We start from the raw sequence: 16,969 nt of genomic DNA, 5'->3' as shown, positions 1-16,969 counted from the left end.
TGTGTGTGTATCCAGTATGTGTGTATCCAGTCTGTGTGTGTATCCAGTCTGTGTGTATCCAGTCTGTGTGTATCCAGTCTGTGTGTGTATCCAGTCTGTGTGTGTATCCAGTCTGTGTGTATCCAGTCTGTGTGTGTATCCAGTCTGTGTGTATCCAGTCTGTGTGTATCCAGTCTGTGTGTGTATCCAGTCTGTGTGTATCCAGTCTGTGTGTATCCAGTCTGTGTGTGTATCCAGTCTGTGTGTATCCAGTCTGTGTGTGTATCCAGTCTGTGTGTATCCAGTCTGTGTGTGTATCCAGTCTGTGTGTGTATCCAGTCTGTGTGTATCCAGTCTGTGTGTATCAATTCTGTGTGTATCCAGTCTGTGTGTGTATCCAGTCTGTGTGTATCCAGTCTGTGTGTGTGTATCCAGTCTGTGTGTATCCAGTCTGTGTGTGTGTCCAGTCTGTGTGTGTGTCCAGTCTGTGTGTGTATCCAGTCTGTGTGTGTCCAGTCTGTGTGTGTGTATCCAGTCTGTGTGTGTATCCAGTCTGTGTGTGTCCAGTCTGTGTGTGTGTCCAGTCTGTGTGTGTATCCAGTCTGTGTGTGTCCAGTCTGTGTGTGTGTCCAGTCTGTGTGTGTATCCAGTCTGTGTGTGTCCAGTCTCTGTGTGTATCCAGTCTGTGTGTGTATCCAGTCTGTGTGTGTGTCCAGTCTGTGTGACTGAGTCAATACAATGACCAATCATAAAAATATCACCAACACATTGTGTAGACCTAAAACCAGTCAAAAGTTTGGACACACCTACTCATTCAAGGGTTGTTCTTTATTTGAACTATTTCCTACATTGTAGAATAATAGTGAAGACATCAAAACTATGAAATAACACATGGAATCATGTAGTAACCAATAAAAGTGTTAAACAAAACAAATATATATTTGAGATTTGAGATTCTTCAAAGTAGCCACCCTTTGCCTTGATGACAGCTTTGCACACTCTTGGCATTCTCTCAACCAGCTTCACCTGTAATGCTTTTCCAAAAGTCTTGAAGGAGTTCCCACAAATGATGAGCACTTTTTGGCTGATTTTCCTTCATTCTGCGGTCCAACTCATCCCAAACCATCTCAATTGGGTTGAGGTCGGGTGATTGTGGAGGCCGGGTCATCTGATGCAGCACTCCATCACTCTCCTTCTTGGTAAAATAGCCCTTACACAGCCTGGAGGTGTGTTGGGTCATTGTCCTGTTGAAAAACAAATTATCCTCCCACTAAGAACAAACCAGATGGGATGGCGTATCGCTGTAGAATGCTGTGGTAGCCATGCTGGTTAAGTGTGCCTTGAATTCTAAATAAATTATAGACAGTATCACCAGCAAAGTACCCCATACCATCACACCTCCTCCTCCATGCTTCACGGTGGGAACCACACATGCGGAGATCATCAGTTCACTACTCTGCGTCTCACAAAGACACGGCGGTTGGAACCAAAAATCTCAAATTTGGACTCATCAGACCAAAGGACAGTCTAATATTCATTGCTTTTGTTTCTTGGCCCAAGCAAGTCTCTTCTTATTATTGGTGTCCTTTAGTAGTGGTTTTCACTACAATTCAACCATGAAGGCCTGATTCACGCAGTCTCCTCTGAACAGTTGATGTTGAGATATGTCTGTTACTTGAACTCTGTGAAGCATTCATTTGGGCTGCAATTTCTGAGGCTAGTAACTCTAATGAACTTAACCCATGGAGCAGAGGTAACTCTGGGTCTTCCTTTCCTGTGGTGGTCCTCATGAGAGCCAGTTTCATCATAGCGCATGATGGTGTTTGCGACTGCACTTGAAGAAACTTTGAAAGTTCTTGAAGTTGTCGGGATTTATTGACCTTCATGTCTTAAAGTAATGATGGACCGTCATTTCTCTTTGCTTATTTGAGCTGTTCTTGTCAAAATATGGACAAATAGGGCTATCTTCTGTATACCACCCATACCTTGTCAAAACACAACTGATTGGCTCAAATGCATTAAGGAGGAAAGAAATTCCACAAATTAACTTTTAACAAGGCACACCTGTTAATTGAAATGCATTCAAGGTGACTACCTCATGAAGCTGGTTGAGAGAATGCCAAGAGTGTGCAAAGCTGTCAAGACAAAGGGTGGCTACTTTGAAGAATCTCAAATATAAAATATATTTTGATTTGTTTAACACTTTTTTGGTTGCTAAATGATTCCATATGTTTTATTTCATAGGTTTGATGTCTTCACTATTATTCTACAATGTAGAAAACAGTAAAAATAAAGAAAAACTCTGGAATGAGTAGGTGTGTCCAAACTTTTGACTGGAACTTTTCAAAAAACCTCTTCCAAAATATAGTATATGAATGTCTTGTTCCCCAAGGTGAATTGAAGAACAAGTAACAATGGATGCACTGAACACTGCTATACCTTGAGTGTGGTGGATCTGTTCCCTCTCTATCTATCTCCACACAGATGGATAACTGATCTAGAATCAGTAAAAACACCTTGATTCCCACATGGAGCTTATTATACATCACAAGAATAGGACCAACACTGTGGCAGCTTCCCAAATGGCATCCTATTCCCTATTTAGTGCACTGCTTTTGACAAGGACCCAGAAGGCTCTCATCAAACGTATTGCAAAATGTAGGGAATGGAGGGTAATTTGAGATGCAACCTGTGTATGTATCTAGTCTCTTCTATCACCATAACTACTTACAGTTGATATAGATCTATAGTACGATAGATCTGCATGCATTTGATTTTACACACAAGTGTGTAACTGATCTAGAATTATAGATCTGGATTCCCTAAGGGACCCTATTCAACTAAATAAAACTATGGTGAGTTTATGGTGACACGTCAAACTATTTTCCCTGACAGGGTTTAACGTTCGTCTAAATCCAGTGTCTGGTATATGAAACATTTCTATATTCACTTCTCAACCAGATCCTACTGTATGTTGAAGATTAGAGATTGGAAGGTGGTGCTGTTTCTCCCTTAGCTACAAATGAAAGGGGCAGCATGAACACTTGAAGTGGGAAGTTTACATGCACTTAGGTTGGAATCATTAAAACTTGTTTTTCAACCACTCCACAAATTTCTTGTTAACAAACTATAGTTTTGGCAAGTCGGTTAGGACATCTACTTTGTGCATGACACAAGTCATTTTTCCAACAATTGTTTAAAGACAGATTATTTCACTTATAATTCACTGTATCACAATTCCAGTGGGTCAGAAGTTTACATACACTAAGTTGACTGTGCCTTTAAACAGCTTGGAAAATTCCATAAAATGGTGGCTTTAGAAGCTTCTGATAGGCTAATTGACATAATTTGAGTCAATTGGAGGTGTACCTGTGGATGTATTTCAAAGCATACCTTCAAACTCAGTGCCTCTTTACTTGACATCACGGGAAAATCAAAAGAAATCAGCCAAGACCTCAGAAAAAAATTGTAGAACTCCACAAGTCTGGTTCATCCTTGGGAGCAATTTCCAAACGGCTGAAGGTACCACGTTCATCTGTACAAACAATTGTATGCAAGTATAAACACCATGGGACCACGCAGCCATCATATCGCTCAGGAAGTTCTGTCTCCTAGTCTCCTAGAGATTAACGTACTTTGGTGCGAAAAGTGCAAATCAATCACAAAACAACAGCAAAGGACCCTGTGAAGATGCTGGAGGAAACAGGTACAAAAGTATCTATATCCACAGTAAAACGAGTCCTATACCGACATAACCTGAAAGGCCACTCAGCAAGGAAGAAGCCACTGCTCCAAAACCGCCATTAAAAAAAGCCAGACTACGCTTTGCAACTGCACATGGGGACAAAGATCGTACTTTTTGGAGAAATGCCCTCTAGTCTGATGAAACAAAAATAGAACCGTTTGGCCATAATGACCATCGTTATGTTTGGAGGAAAAAGTGGGAGGCTTGCAAGCCGAAGAACACCATCCCAACCGTGAAGCACGGGGGTGGCAGCTTCATGTTGTGGGGATGCTTTGCTGCAGGAGAGACTGGTGCACTTCACAAAATAGATGGCATCATGAGGCTGGAAAATTATGTGGATATATTGAAGCAACATCTCAAGTCAGGAAGTTAAAGCTTGGTTGCAAATGGGTCTTCCAAATGGACAATGACCCCAAGTATACTTCCAAAGTTGTGGTAAAATGGCTTAAGGATAACAAAGTCAAGGTATTGGAGCGACCATCACAAATCCCTGACCTCAATCCTATAGAACATTTGTGGGCAGAACTGAAAAAGCTTGTGCGAGCAAGGAGGCCTACAAACCTGACTCAGTTACACCAGCTCTGTCAGGAGGAATGGGCCAAAATTCACCCAACTTATTGTGGGAAGCTTGTGGAAGGCTACCCAAAACTGACCTAAAACAGGGAATTTTTACTAGGATTAAATGTCAGGAATTGTGAAAAACTGAGTTTTAAAGTATTTGGCTAAGGAGTATGTAAACTTCCGACTTCAACTGTAGAAAAAGATGGAAAGAGAGGAGAGGAGGGAAGGGAGTAGGGGAGAGAGGAGTGGAGTGAGCAGGGGAGAGAGGAGTGGAGAGAGCAGGGGAGAGAGGAGTGGAGAGAGCAGGGGAGATAGCAGGGGAGAGAGGAGTGGAGAGAGCAGGGGAGAGAGTAGGGGAGAGAGCAGGGGAGAGAGCAGGGGAGAGAGGAGGGGAGAGAGCAGGGGAGAGAGGAGTGGAGAGAGCAGGGGAGAGAGCAGGGGAGGGAGCAGGGGAGAGAGGAGTGGAGAGAGCAGGGAGAGAGCAGGGGAGAGAGGAGTGGAGAGAGCAGGGGAGAGAGGAGTGGAGAGAGTAGGGGAGAGAGGAGTGGAGAGAGCAGGGGAGAGAGGAGGGAAAGGGGCTGAAGGAGAGCAAGATGGTTGGGTATAGAGGAAGAAGAGTAGTGGTTAAAAAGGGTGACAATGCAGGAAGGAGAGTGATAATGTGAGAGTTGAATAAAGAGACAGAATGAGAGAGAGGGAAAGAGTAAGTGAGGAGCTAAGTCAATACAATAGAAGACCCAGGCAAATACCACAACAGCGTAGTGGCGAGACAGAGGAGGAATTCAGGAGCATGTGACTAACCCCCCCACTACTCCCCTCCCTACACAAACACACGCTCTCTTTCCCTCTCCCTCCCTCCCTTTCTGCCTCAGAGGATATAAATAGCCCTCATTCAAAGGTAAATGGATGTGCTCACAGGGAAAAGCAGGAAGTGCTGGAGGGTTGCCAAGACGACCTACCTCTCCCCCTTCACCCCCATCTTCCGCTTTCCTCGCCGGCTCACATCATCGATCTAAGCATCTAAGCTACCGTACCCCCCCCCCCCCCCCTCCGCTTCTATCACTCTCCCTCCTTCATCTCATCCGTTTAGTCTTTTCATCCTGTCTCAAAAGACAAGGCTATTCTTTTCTGGGTCTCTTAAACGCCCATACCCCTCTCATTCGCATTTGATATATAGAAATGAACATGAACCTATACCCTTACACCCCTAACACTGAACACACACCACACACACACAACCCCTCTTACCACCCAGTCAAGTACACACCCCTCCAGCATAGCTCTGGCTGCTTATTTCCACACGTATCAGAGTGTTACCAGTCTGTGTTCATTAATACGGAATAAAAGTCCTTACTGGGTAATTGTGTGTGTGAGAGTGTGTGTGAGAGTGTGTGTGTGTGTGTATAACTGGGTAATTGACCCAGGCTGATGTAATTCCTCCCCCAAAGCCAAATAAAAGCCTCATTTGACCGCGTTCCTGCTATTGAAAATGATGGGATCGGCTCTGAAGAGTCAAAAAGAGGGCGGGGCGGGGAGCGCTTTGGTTCGGCGACCGTTCTGCTGTTTATGTTGTGCAAGAGTAGTTTGTGCTCCTACCTACCGCCCTCCATCTCTTCATCCCCACAATCTCTCTCAAAAAAGATATATTATTCCCCACAGATCTATTGCACTTTAATTGAACTTTGGTGGTCCCCCTTTTATATTCTCCTTTCACTATCTTTCTGATTTGCAGTTTGCTGTTTCGTCTCCTCCAGTTTCCTCAACCCCTTTACTTCAAAGGGAGAAGTGTGTGTGTGTGTGTGTGTGTGTGTGTGTGTGTGTGTGTGTGTGTGTGTGTGTGTGTGTGTGTGTGTGTGTGTGTGTGTGTGTGTGTGTGTGTGTGTGTGTGTGTGTGTGTGTGTGTGTGAGTACAGTGGGTACTCATACAACACCAAGGCCTTTACTTGTATTTCCCCCTAGGAAAGATTGTGATCCACTTCCACTTGTATTTCCCCTTTCCCCCTCTTCTACTGGAGGATACGGACAGAGGAGAGGAGAACAATAAGGAGGAGAAAAACATCTGAGGAATAATCAAGGTTTGTTCTCGCATCAAAGACAATGCATATCTTCCACTGGCAGACAGAGAGGCAAGCAGACAGGCAGACAGACAGGCAGGCAGACAGCCAGGCAGGCAGACAGCCAGGCAGACAGACAGGCAGGCAGGCAAGCGGACGGACGGACAGACAGACAGGCAGGCAAGCAGACAGACAGCCAGACAGGCAGACAGCCAGACAGGCAGGCAAGCGGACGGACAGACAGGCAGGCAAGCAGACAGACAGCCAGACAGGCAGACAGCCAGACAGGCAGGCAAGCGGACGGACGGACAGACAGACAGACAGAGGCAAGCAGACAGGCAGGCAAGCAGACAGGCAGGCAAGCAGACAGGCAGAAATGCAGGCAGACAGGCAGGCAAGCAGACGGACGGACAGACAGACAGAGAGGCAAGCAGACAGGCAGACAGGCAGGCAGACAGACAGACAGACAGTCAGGCAGGCAAGCGGACGGATGGACAGACAGACAGGCAAGCAGACAGGCAGATGGACGGACAGACAGACAGGGAGACAGATAGGGAGACAGGCAAGCAGACATGCAAGCAGACAGGCAAGCAGGCGGACAGGCAGAAATGCAGGCAGACAGGCAGGCAAGCAGGCGGACAGGCAGAAATGCAGGCAGACAAAAAGGCAGACAGGCAGGCACACGGGAGGAGCAATACTTGTTTATTTATTTACTTTCTAGTATATTTGTTTATTTATTTATTATTATCGTCATCTGCCAGTGTACAGCGTGTCTGAATATAGATGTAGCTTTGCTGCCTAGTGCTCATTGCGTTAGTATTGATTGAACATCTTAATATCACCTATCAGAATGTGACAGGAAAATACACTCACTGACCAGTTTATTAGGTACACCACCCCGTTAAAGAAAATGGTTATCTCCTACAGACAGTGAGTCACATGGCCGTGGCTCGCTATATAAAGCAGGCAGACAGGTATTGAGGCATTCAGTTACTGTTTGATTGAACGTTGGAATGGGAGAAATTAGTGACCTAAGCGACTTTGAGCCTGGTGCCGATTCAAGTATCTCAGACACGGCCGGCCTCCTGGGATTTTCACACACGACTGTGTCTAGGGTTTACAGAGAATGGTGCAACAAACAGAAAACATCCAGTCAGCGGGCAATCCTGTGGGTGAAAACAGCTCAGTAATGAGAGAGGTCAAAGGAGAATGACAATAATCGTGCAAGCTAACAGGTAGGCCACAAACAGACAAATAATGACGCAGTACAACAGTGGTGTGCAGAGCAGCATCTCGGAACACACAACTCGTCAATCCTCATCACGGATGGGTTACTGCAGCAGACGACCACACTGGGTTCCACTCCTATCAGCTAAAAACAAGAAGAAGTGGCTCCCGTGGGCACGAACACTGGACAGTTGAGGAGTGAAAAAGCATCACCTAGAACATGACAGCGAGTTCAGTTTAGTTGAGTGGCCTGGTCAGTCCCCAGACCTCAACCCAATAGAGCCTCTTTGGGATGAGATGGAACGGGCTGTTCACAGCACCAATCTACCGCCGTCCAATTTGCAGCAACTGCGTGATGCCATCACATCAGCATGAACCAACATCGCTGTGGCACGTTTCTGACACCTTGTAGAATGCCCTAAAGAATTCTGTCCGTTCTGGAGGCAAAAGGGGGTCCGACCCGGTACTAGATGGGGGTTTCAATGGGTACAGTATATCACATAGTATGTGTATGGATGGTACTGTATATCACATAGTATGTGTATGGATGGTACTGTATATCACATATTATGTGTATAGATGGGCACTGTATATCACATATTATGTGTATAGATGGGCACTGTATATCACATATTATGTGTATGGATGGTACTGTATATCACATATTATGTGTATGGATGGTACTGTATATCACATATTATGTGTATGGATGGTACTGGTGTGTGTGTGTGTGGGGGGGGGGGGCGCGTGCATGAATGTGTATTTATAGGTGTGTGTGTGTAAGTGTGTCTCCCCTGAACTCATCCTTCACACCCACAGCCAGCTCAGGGAGAGGAGAGAGACGCTGGGCAGCTGATCAATGCCTGCTCATCAGTCTCTGTCTAGGGGGTATATAGACTCACCTCACACACACACACACGCGAGCGCGCACACACCGAGAGAGACATAGACATATACATACTAGATAGCCTATCCCCTGGTCCCCATAGGAACATAGTGCTGATGGTAGTCAATGTCACTGCAGAATGTCCATATAACTATTACACACAGCAATCATGTTGTTGTATCACAACATACAACAAACTGTGAGGTTGAAGGTCAAACACACTGGGTGAGCGTGTCATAATCCTCTAGCGGAAGACACATTCAGTTGAATTCATTCAGTTGTTCAACTGACTAGGTACCCCCTTACCTAGTGCACCATAAACAGAATAGGATGACATAACCCTGGTTAAAAGTAGTAGTATGGAATAGGATGCCATTACCCTGGTTAAAAGTAGTAGTATGGAAAAGGATGACATAACCCTGGTTAAAAGTAGTAGTATGGAATAGGATGACATAACCATGGTTAAAAGTAGTAGTATGGAATAGGATGCCATAACCCTGGTTAAAAGTAGTAGTAGGGAATAGGATGCCATAACCCTGGTTAAAAGTAGTAGTATGGAATAGGATGCCATAACCCTGGTTAAAAGTAGTAGTATGGAATAGGATGCCATAACCCTGGTTAAAAGTAGTAGTATGGAATAGGATGACATAACCCTGGTTAAAAGTAGTAGTATGGAATAGGATGACATAACCCTGGTTAAAAGTAGTAGTATGGAATAGGATGACATAACCCTGGTTAAAAGTAGTAGTATGGAATAGGATGCCATAACCCTGGTTAAAAGTAGTAGTAGGGAATAGGATGACATAACCCTGGTTGAAGTAGTAGTATGGAATAGGATGACATAACCCTGGTTAAAAGTAGTAGTATGGAATAGGATGACATAACCCTGGTTAAAAGTAGTAGTATGGAATAGGATGCCATAACCCTGGTTAAAAGTAGTAGTAGGGAATAGGATGCCATAACCCTGGTTAAAAGTAGTAGTATGGAATAGGATGCCATAACCCTGGTTAAAAGTAGTAGTATGGAATAGGATGACATAACCCTGGTTAAAAGTAGTAGTATGGAATAGGATGACATAACCCTGGTTAAAAGTAGTAGTATGGAATAGGATGCCATAACCCTGGTTAAAAGTAGTAGTATGGAATAGGGAGACATAACCCTGGTTAAAAGTAGTAGTAGGGAATAGGATGCCATAACCCTGGTTAAAAGTAGTAGTATGGAATAGGATGCCATAACCCTGGTTAAAAGTAGTAGTATGGAATAGGATGACATAACCCTGGTTAAAAGTAGTAGAAAGGAATAGGATGACATAACCTTGGTTAAAAGTAGTAGTATGGAATAGGATGACATAACCCTGGTTAAAAGTAGTAGTATGGAATAGGATGACATAACCTTGGTTAAAAGTAGTAGTATGGAATAGGATGACATAACCCTGGTTAAAAGTAGTAGTAGGGAATAGGATGCCATAACCCTGGTTAAAAGTAGTAGTAGGGAATAGGATGCCATAACCCTGGTTAAAAGTAGTAGTAGGGAATAGGATGCCATTACCCTGGTTAAAAGTAGTAGTATGGAATAGGATGCCATAACCCTGGTTAAAAGTAGTAGTATGGAATAGGATGACATAACCCTGGTTAAAAGTAGTAGTATGGAATAGGATGACATAACCCTGGTTAAAAGTAGTAGTATGGAATAGGATGACATAACCCTGGTTAAAAGTAGTAGTATGGAATAGGATGCCATTACCCTGGTTAAAAGTAGTAGTATGGAAAAGGATGACATAACCCTGGTTAAAAGTAGTAGTATGGAATAGGATGACATAACCATGGTTAAAAGTAGTAGTATGGAATAGGATGCCATAACCCTGGTTAAAAGTAGTAGTAGGGAATAGGATGCCATAACCCTGGTTAAAAGTAGTAGTATGGAATAGGATGCCATAACCCTGGTTAAAAGTAGTAGTATGGAATAGGATGCCATAACCCTGGTTAAAAGTAGTAGTATGGAATAGGATGACATAACCCTGGTTAAAAGTAGTAGTATGGAATAGGATGCCATAACCCTGGTTAAAAGTAGTAGTAGGGAATAGGATGCCATAACCCTGGTTAAAAGTAGTAGTATGGAATAGGATGCCATAACCCTGGTTAAAAGTAGTAGTATGGAATAGGATGCCATAACCCTGGTTAAAAGTAGTAGTATGGAATAGGATGACATAACCCTGGTTAAAAGTAGTAGTATGGAATAGGATGACATAACCCTGGTTAAAAGTAGTAGTATGGAATAGGATGACATAACCCTGGTTAAAAGTAGTAGTATGGAATAGGATGCCATAACCCTGGTTAAAAGTAGTAGTAGGGAATAGGATGACATAACCCTGGTTGAAGTAGTAGTATGGAATAGGATGACATAACCCTGGTTAAAAGTAGTAGTATGGAATAGGATGACATAACCCTGGTTAAAAGTAGTAGTATGGAATAGGATGCCATAACCCTGGTTAAAAGTAGTAGTAGGGAATAGGATGCCATAACCCTGGTTAAAAGTAGTAGTATGGAATAGGATGCCATAACCCTGGTTAAAAGTAGTAGTATGGAATAGGATGACATAACCCTGGTTAAAAGTAGTAGTATGGAATAGGATGACATAACCCTGGTTAAAAGTAGTAGTATGGAATAGGATGCCATAACCCTGGTTAAAAGTAGTAGTATGGAATAGGGAGACATAACCCTGGTTAAAAGTAGTAGTAGGGAATAGGATGCCATAACCCTGGTTAAAAGTAGTAGTATGGAATAGGATGCCATAACCCTGGTTAAAAGTAGTAGTATGGAATAGGATGACATAACCCTGGTTAAAAGTAGTAGAAAGGAATAGGATGACATAACCTTGGTTAAAAGTAGTAGTATGGAATAGGATGACATAACCCTGGTTAAAAGTAGTAGTATGGAATAGGATGACATAACCTTGGTTAAAAGTAGTAGTATGGAATAGGATGACATAACCCTGGTTAAAAGTAGTAGTAGGGAATAGGATGCCATAACCCTGGTTAAAAGTAGTAGTAGGGAATAGGATGCCATAACCCTGGTTAAAAGTAGTAGTAGGGAATAGGATGCCATTACCCTGGTTAAAAGTAGTAGTATGGAATAGGATGCCATAACCCTGGTTAAAAGTAGTAGTATGGAATAGGATGACATAACCCTGGTTAAAAGTAGTAGTATGGAATAGGATGACATAACCCTGGTTAAAAGTAGTAGTATGGAATAGGATGACATAACCCTGGTTAAAAGTAGTAGTAGGGAATAGGATGCCATTACCCTGGTTAAAAGTAGTAGTAGGGAATAGGATGACATAACCCTGGTTGAAGTCGTAGTATGGAATAGGATGCCATAACCCTGGTTAAAAGTAGTAGTATGGAATAGGATGACATAACCCTGGTTAAAAGTAGTAGTATGGAATAGGATGCCATAACCCTGGTTAAAAGTAGTAGTATGGAATAGGATGCCATAACCCTGGTTAAAAGTAGTAGTATGGAATAGGATGACATAACCCTGGTTAAAAGTAGTAGTATGGAATAGGATGACATAACCCTGGTTAAAAGTAGTAGTATGGAATAGGATGACATAACCCTGGTTAAAAGTAGTAGTATGGAATAGGATGACATAACCCTGGTTAAAAGTAGTAGTATGGAATAGGATGCCATAACCCTGGTTAAAAGTAGTAGTAGGGAATAGGATGCCATAACCCTGGTTAAAAGTAGTAGTAGCGAATAGGATGCCATAACCCTGGTTAAAAGTAGTAGTATGGAATAGGATGACATAACCCTGGTTAAAAGTAGTAGTATGGAATAGGATGACATAACCCTGGTTAAAAGTAGTAGTATGGAATAGGATGCCATAACCCTGGTTAAAAGTAGTAGTATGGAATAGGATGCCATAACCCTGGTTAAAAGTAGTAGTAGGGAATAGGATGCCATAACCCTGGTTAAAAGTAGTAGTATGGAATAGGATGACATAACCCTGGTTAAAAGTAGTAGTATGGAATAGGATGCCATAACCCTGGTTAAAAGTAGTAGTATGGAATAGGATGACATAACCCTGGTTAAAAGTAGTAGTATGGAATAGGATGCCATAACCCTGGTTAAAAGTAGTAGTATGGAATAGGATGCCATAGCCCTGGTTAAAAGTAGTAGTAGGGAATAGGATGCCATTTTGAATACAGCCTCAGAGTTGTGTGTGTGTAAGGTGAAAATCCCCATGTAAATGAGCAGAAGAAGAGACTGCGAAAAGACAGAGACTGACAGAAGCTTGATCTGATTTAGAGATAGGTGGTGTATGGTTGTGTCCAAAATGGCACCCTATTCCCTATATAGTGCACTACTTTAGACCAGACTCTGATCAAACGATACACAGGGAACAGGGTGCCTTTTGGGACTAAACCTAGGTGTTGAGAGTTTGAAGGGGGAAGTGGTGAGCCCTATCTCACTGAGAGGTGTCAGGGGGGAAAGACTGATGCTATCTGGAGAGATGGTGGGATGGTGAGACCCAGATCAACACCTTTGACACATTGGATGGGAAATACACACACACACACACACACACACACACACACACACACACACACACACACACACACACACACACACACACACACACACACACACACACACACACACACACACACACACACACACACACACACACACACACACACACACACACACACGGCAGATCACCGTGGAACCCCCAGTGGAGCTGGGCTGTACTGTTAAAGTGCTATTTGGTGTTATTTCAGAGCAGAGAGCACTGTCTTCTTGTAGTGTTTCTCAGGACACACACACAAACTTTAGAAAAAAAGCACGCTTAAAAACCTCTCATAAAAGTCTAGATAGTACATAGTGTTAGTAACAGTTGAGAGTGAGTATCTAAAAAGCTAGATCTAGGCAGTTTGGAGGTCAGTCTGTGATATTGAAAAAGACAACAAGTTGACAGACCAAACAGAACCCTGTGGGCGATGGTGAAGCATAGAAAAGGATCAGGTCCTCATATCTTTGCAATAAACCCAACACAGCCATGCAATCTCCATAGACAAACATTGGCAGTAGAATGACCTTAATGAAGAGCTCAGTGACTTTTAACATGGCACCATCATAGGATGCCACCTTTCCAACAAGTCAGTTCGTCAAATTCCTGCCCTGCTAGAGCCGCACGGTCAAACGTAAGTGCTGTTATTGTGATGTGGAAACGTCTAGGAGCAACAATGGCTCAGCCGCAAAGTGGTAGGCCACACAAGCTCACAGAACAGTACCGCTGAGTGCTGAAGTGCGTAAAAATAGTCTGTCCTTGGTTGCAAACCTCACTACCAAGTTCCAAACTGTGTCTGGAAGCAACGTCAGCCCAATAACTGTTCGTCGGGAGCTTCATGAAATGGGTTTCCATGGCAGCCACACACAAGCCTAAGATCGCCATGCACAATGCCAAGCGTCAACTGTAGAGGTGCAAAGCTCACCGCCATTGGACTCTGGAGCAGTGGAAATGCGTTCTCTGGAGTGATGAATCGCACTTCACCAGGTGCCATTTAAAAAAAAAATGTATTTACTTAACCTTTATTTAACTAAGCAAGTCAGTTAAGAACAAATTCTTATTTAAAATGACGGCCTAGGAACAGTGGGTTAACTGCCTTGTTCAGGGGCAGAACGACAGATTTTTACCTTGTCAGCTCAGGGATTCGATCTACCAACCTTTCGCCACTGGCCCAACACTCTAATCACTAGGCTACCTGCTGTCCCAAATCCAACGGATTATTCTGGGTTTGGCGGATACCAGGAGAATGCTACCTGCCCAAATGCATAGTGCCAACTGTAAAGTTTGGTGGAGGAGGAATAATGGTCTGGGGCTGTTTTTCATGGTTCGGGCCCCTTAGCTTCAGTGAAGAGTAATCTAAACGCTACAGCATACAATGACATTCCAGACAATTATGTGCTTCCAACTTTGTGGCAACAATTTGGGGAAGGCCCTTTCCTGTTTCAGCATGACAAAGCCCCTGTGCACAAAGCGAGGTCCATACAGAAATGGTTTGTCGAGATCGGTGTGAAAGAACTTGACTGACCTTAACAGAGCCCTGACCTCAACCCCATCGAACACCTTTGGGATGAATTGGAACGACAACTGCGAGCCAGGCCTAATCGCCCAACATCAGTGCCCGACCTCACTAATGCTCTTGTGGCTGAATGGAAGCAAGTCCCCGCAGAAATGTTCCAACATCTAGTGGAAGCCTTCCCAGAATAGTGGAGGCTGTTATAGCAGCAAAGGGGGGATCAACTTCATATTAATGCCCATGATTTTGAGATGTTCAATGAGCAGGTGTCCACATACATTTGGACATGTAGTTTATTTCCTACAAGCTGATCGAAATGTAAACGTTTCTGAGTTTGTCTGTTCATAGGAGAAAAGTATGAAAAATGAAAAGATTTAATTCCCTTGCCCAAAAAAATTGGGAAATTATTTGGAGGAAGGAGAGAAGTTTCTAGGGAGGTTTTAGATACAGTATTTCTGGTGACAGATGACAGTTGAGTTGAAAGAAACTCTGTCCTCCTCTCCTTCCCTTCCTGCACTCCAGACCATCAAAGATTGACACAACTGTCAGAAAATAATTTTGAGGCAAGGCAACGAGGGTTGGAATCAGTAGAAGAAAACTTACTTTTCCTCAGTGACGGACTGGCCATCTGGCATTTTGGGCAAATGCCAGATGGGCTAGTCCATTCTTAGCCAAGTGGGCCTGTCTAACATGGGTTTTTCACAGAAAATGATCATTATCTGGCTAAAAATGGGGACCTCAATGGAAAAAATTGGCCAGTGTGGGGGCCTTGAGGAAAAAAATGGGGCAGTGTGTTCGAAATGTGAGGGTCGATTACTGGTTGTAGTCCGCCCCTGCTTTTCCTCCTTCCCTCTCCCCTTACCTTGTTCAACCCAGACTCAGACATAGCTCAGTGGCACCACTAAAAAGAAAATGGGAGAAGACCTTAAAATTGTCTGAAAATTATTTAGACAAGTAGAACAGGTTTTATAAAGTAACCGCTCCTCAAACTTCATCTGCATGCCCCAGACCTACTGAACCAAAGAAAGATTCAGGAAAAACATTTGGAAATGATTTGGGCAAGGAGAGTGAGGTTTCAGGGGGTTTAGATATGTTTTGGGGTAAAAAAAAAGATTGCTGTAGCCTTATGTCTCACCCTGGACAAAAAAGGACAAAAAAAAGATAATTAGATATGATCTAATGACAGATCCCACTCCACCTTCCATCTCCCCTTCCCATCCTCACCCTCCTACCCCCATGTAGGTGTATAGATAGACATGAGTGGCGCCCCCTATGGGAGAGAAGGACCACCCCTACCCGACACTCACCGTCCTCGGTGGGCACGTAGACGTTGAGGTAGAGGCAGTCCTCGCTCTGGTTCTGGATGTAGCTGGCCGCCACATCCAGGTTGTCTGTGAACCACACCGGCAGCATGATCTCCGGCAGCACCCCATGAACGTTCTGCGGGCATACCGGGGCGAACGCTGTGGCGTTGCGGATCTCCTGCCAAGAGCCCGGTGCCTCGGGCGGCTGAAAGCGCCGGTCTCCGATGGGCGCGGTGGCGTAGGGCACGCCCAGGTACTGCTCCACCGGCCCCAAGATCTCGTTGTTCAGGTCCTTTTTGAGCCCGCGCAGCTTGCCGTAGTTGGTGGTCACCGTGGGCAGCTTGTTGGCGGGGTCTATCTTCTGGCAGGAGGTCAGAGAGAGGCGGAGAGCCAGGCCCAACAGCCAGACTAGACAGGTGTCGGCCATGTTGCAGCGGGGGCGGGGACTAAAGCTGAGACCCCGCCCATTTGGCTTACACAGGGATAGAGGGAAAAGATACATGACTGATAGCTATAGACTCCACCTCCAACTCAACGATTATCGTCCGTCTCTGTTAGGGTTCCAAAGAGGACTCAATGTTCATGAAGATATAGAATATTGGAGAGAAAGGGGATAGAAAGAGAATAAGAGAGAAGGGGTAGTTGAGAGTGTTTATGAAAGAAAAAGTGGACCCTCAGAAAGGGTGGAGGTCTGGAGCGAGGGAGTGAGTACAGGAGGATGGGTGGAGGAGGACTGGTGTAATACAGGGGGGCTGGAGAGGTTGGGGGTTAGGGGGAGACCGGGCGGTCTTTAGAAGGTGTGGTTGTGGTCAGTGTTGGTGTTCTACGGTCGCGGTCGGGAACGGTTCCACGGTCAGAACTCTGTTACGTTCCATCCTCCTGTACGGTCCTCATCACGGTCGATGGCTGCCGTCACAAACGGACCCTGCAGAAGAGAGGGGGCAGAGAAGGTGGGAGAGAGGGAAAAGGAGAAAATAACAGATTAAGGATTACTTTTGATATCACAGATGGCCTACCAATCAGTACAGCCCATCATTCATGTCTGTATTGCTATCTGTGAATTTCTAGCAAATGACCTGTAAGTCATTTAGTGTACTGGGAATGAAAATCTATATCAATATCAATATCGTCT

The 16,969-nt window shown here is 44.2% G+C and overlaps 1 protein-coding gene across 5 annotated transcripts in view; it reads right to left on the bottom strand.

The window, feature by feature from the left end:
* Window positions 1-16,969, bottom strand: part of LOC139561854 (neuroligin-2-like) — a 290,221-nt gene that overhangs the window by 169,789 nt on the left and 103,463 nt on the right. For all 5 annotated transcript variants that reach the window (XM_071379172.1, XM_071379171.1, XM_071379174.1 and 2 more), the window contains one exon: window positions 15,841-16,762. In XM_071379172.1, the coding sequence (XP_071235273.1) occupies window positions 15,841-16,339 (499 nt within the window). In that variant the 5' untranslated portion in view covers window positions 16,340-16,762. The remainder of the gene's footprint in view (window positions 1-15,840; window positions 16,763-16,969) is intronic.

This window comes from Salvelinus alpinus, chromosome 31 (genome assembly GCF_045679555.1).
Source record: "Salvelinus alpinus chromosome 31, SLU_Salpinus.1, whole genome shotgun sequence".
Lineage (NCBI taxonomy): Eukaryota > Metazoa > Chordata > Actinopteri > Salmoniformes > Salmonidae > Salvelinus > Salvelinus alpinus.
The sequence above is the reverse complement of the archived record's forward strand: the minus strand, read 5'-3'. Positions and strand labels throughout refer to the sequence as shown.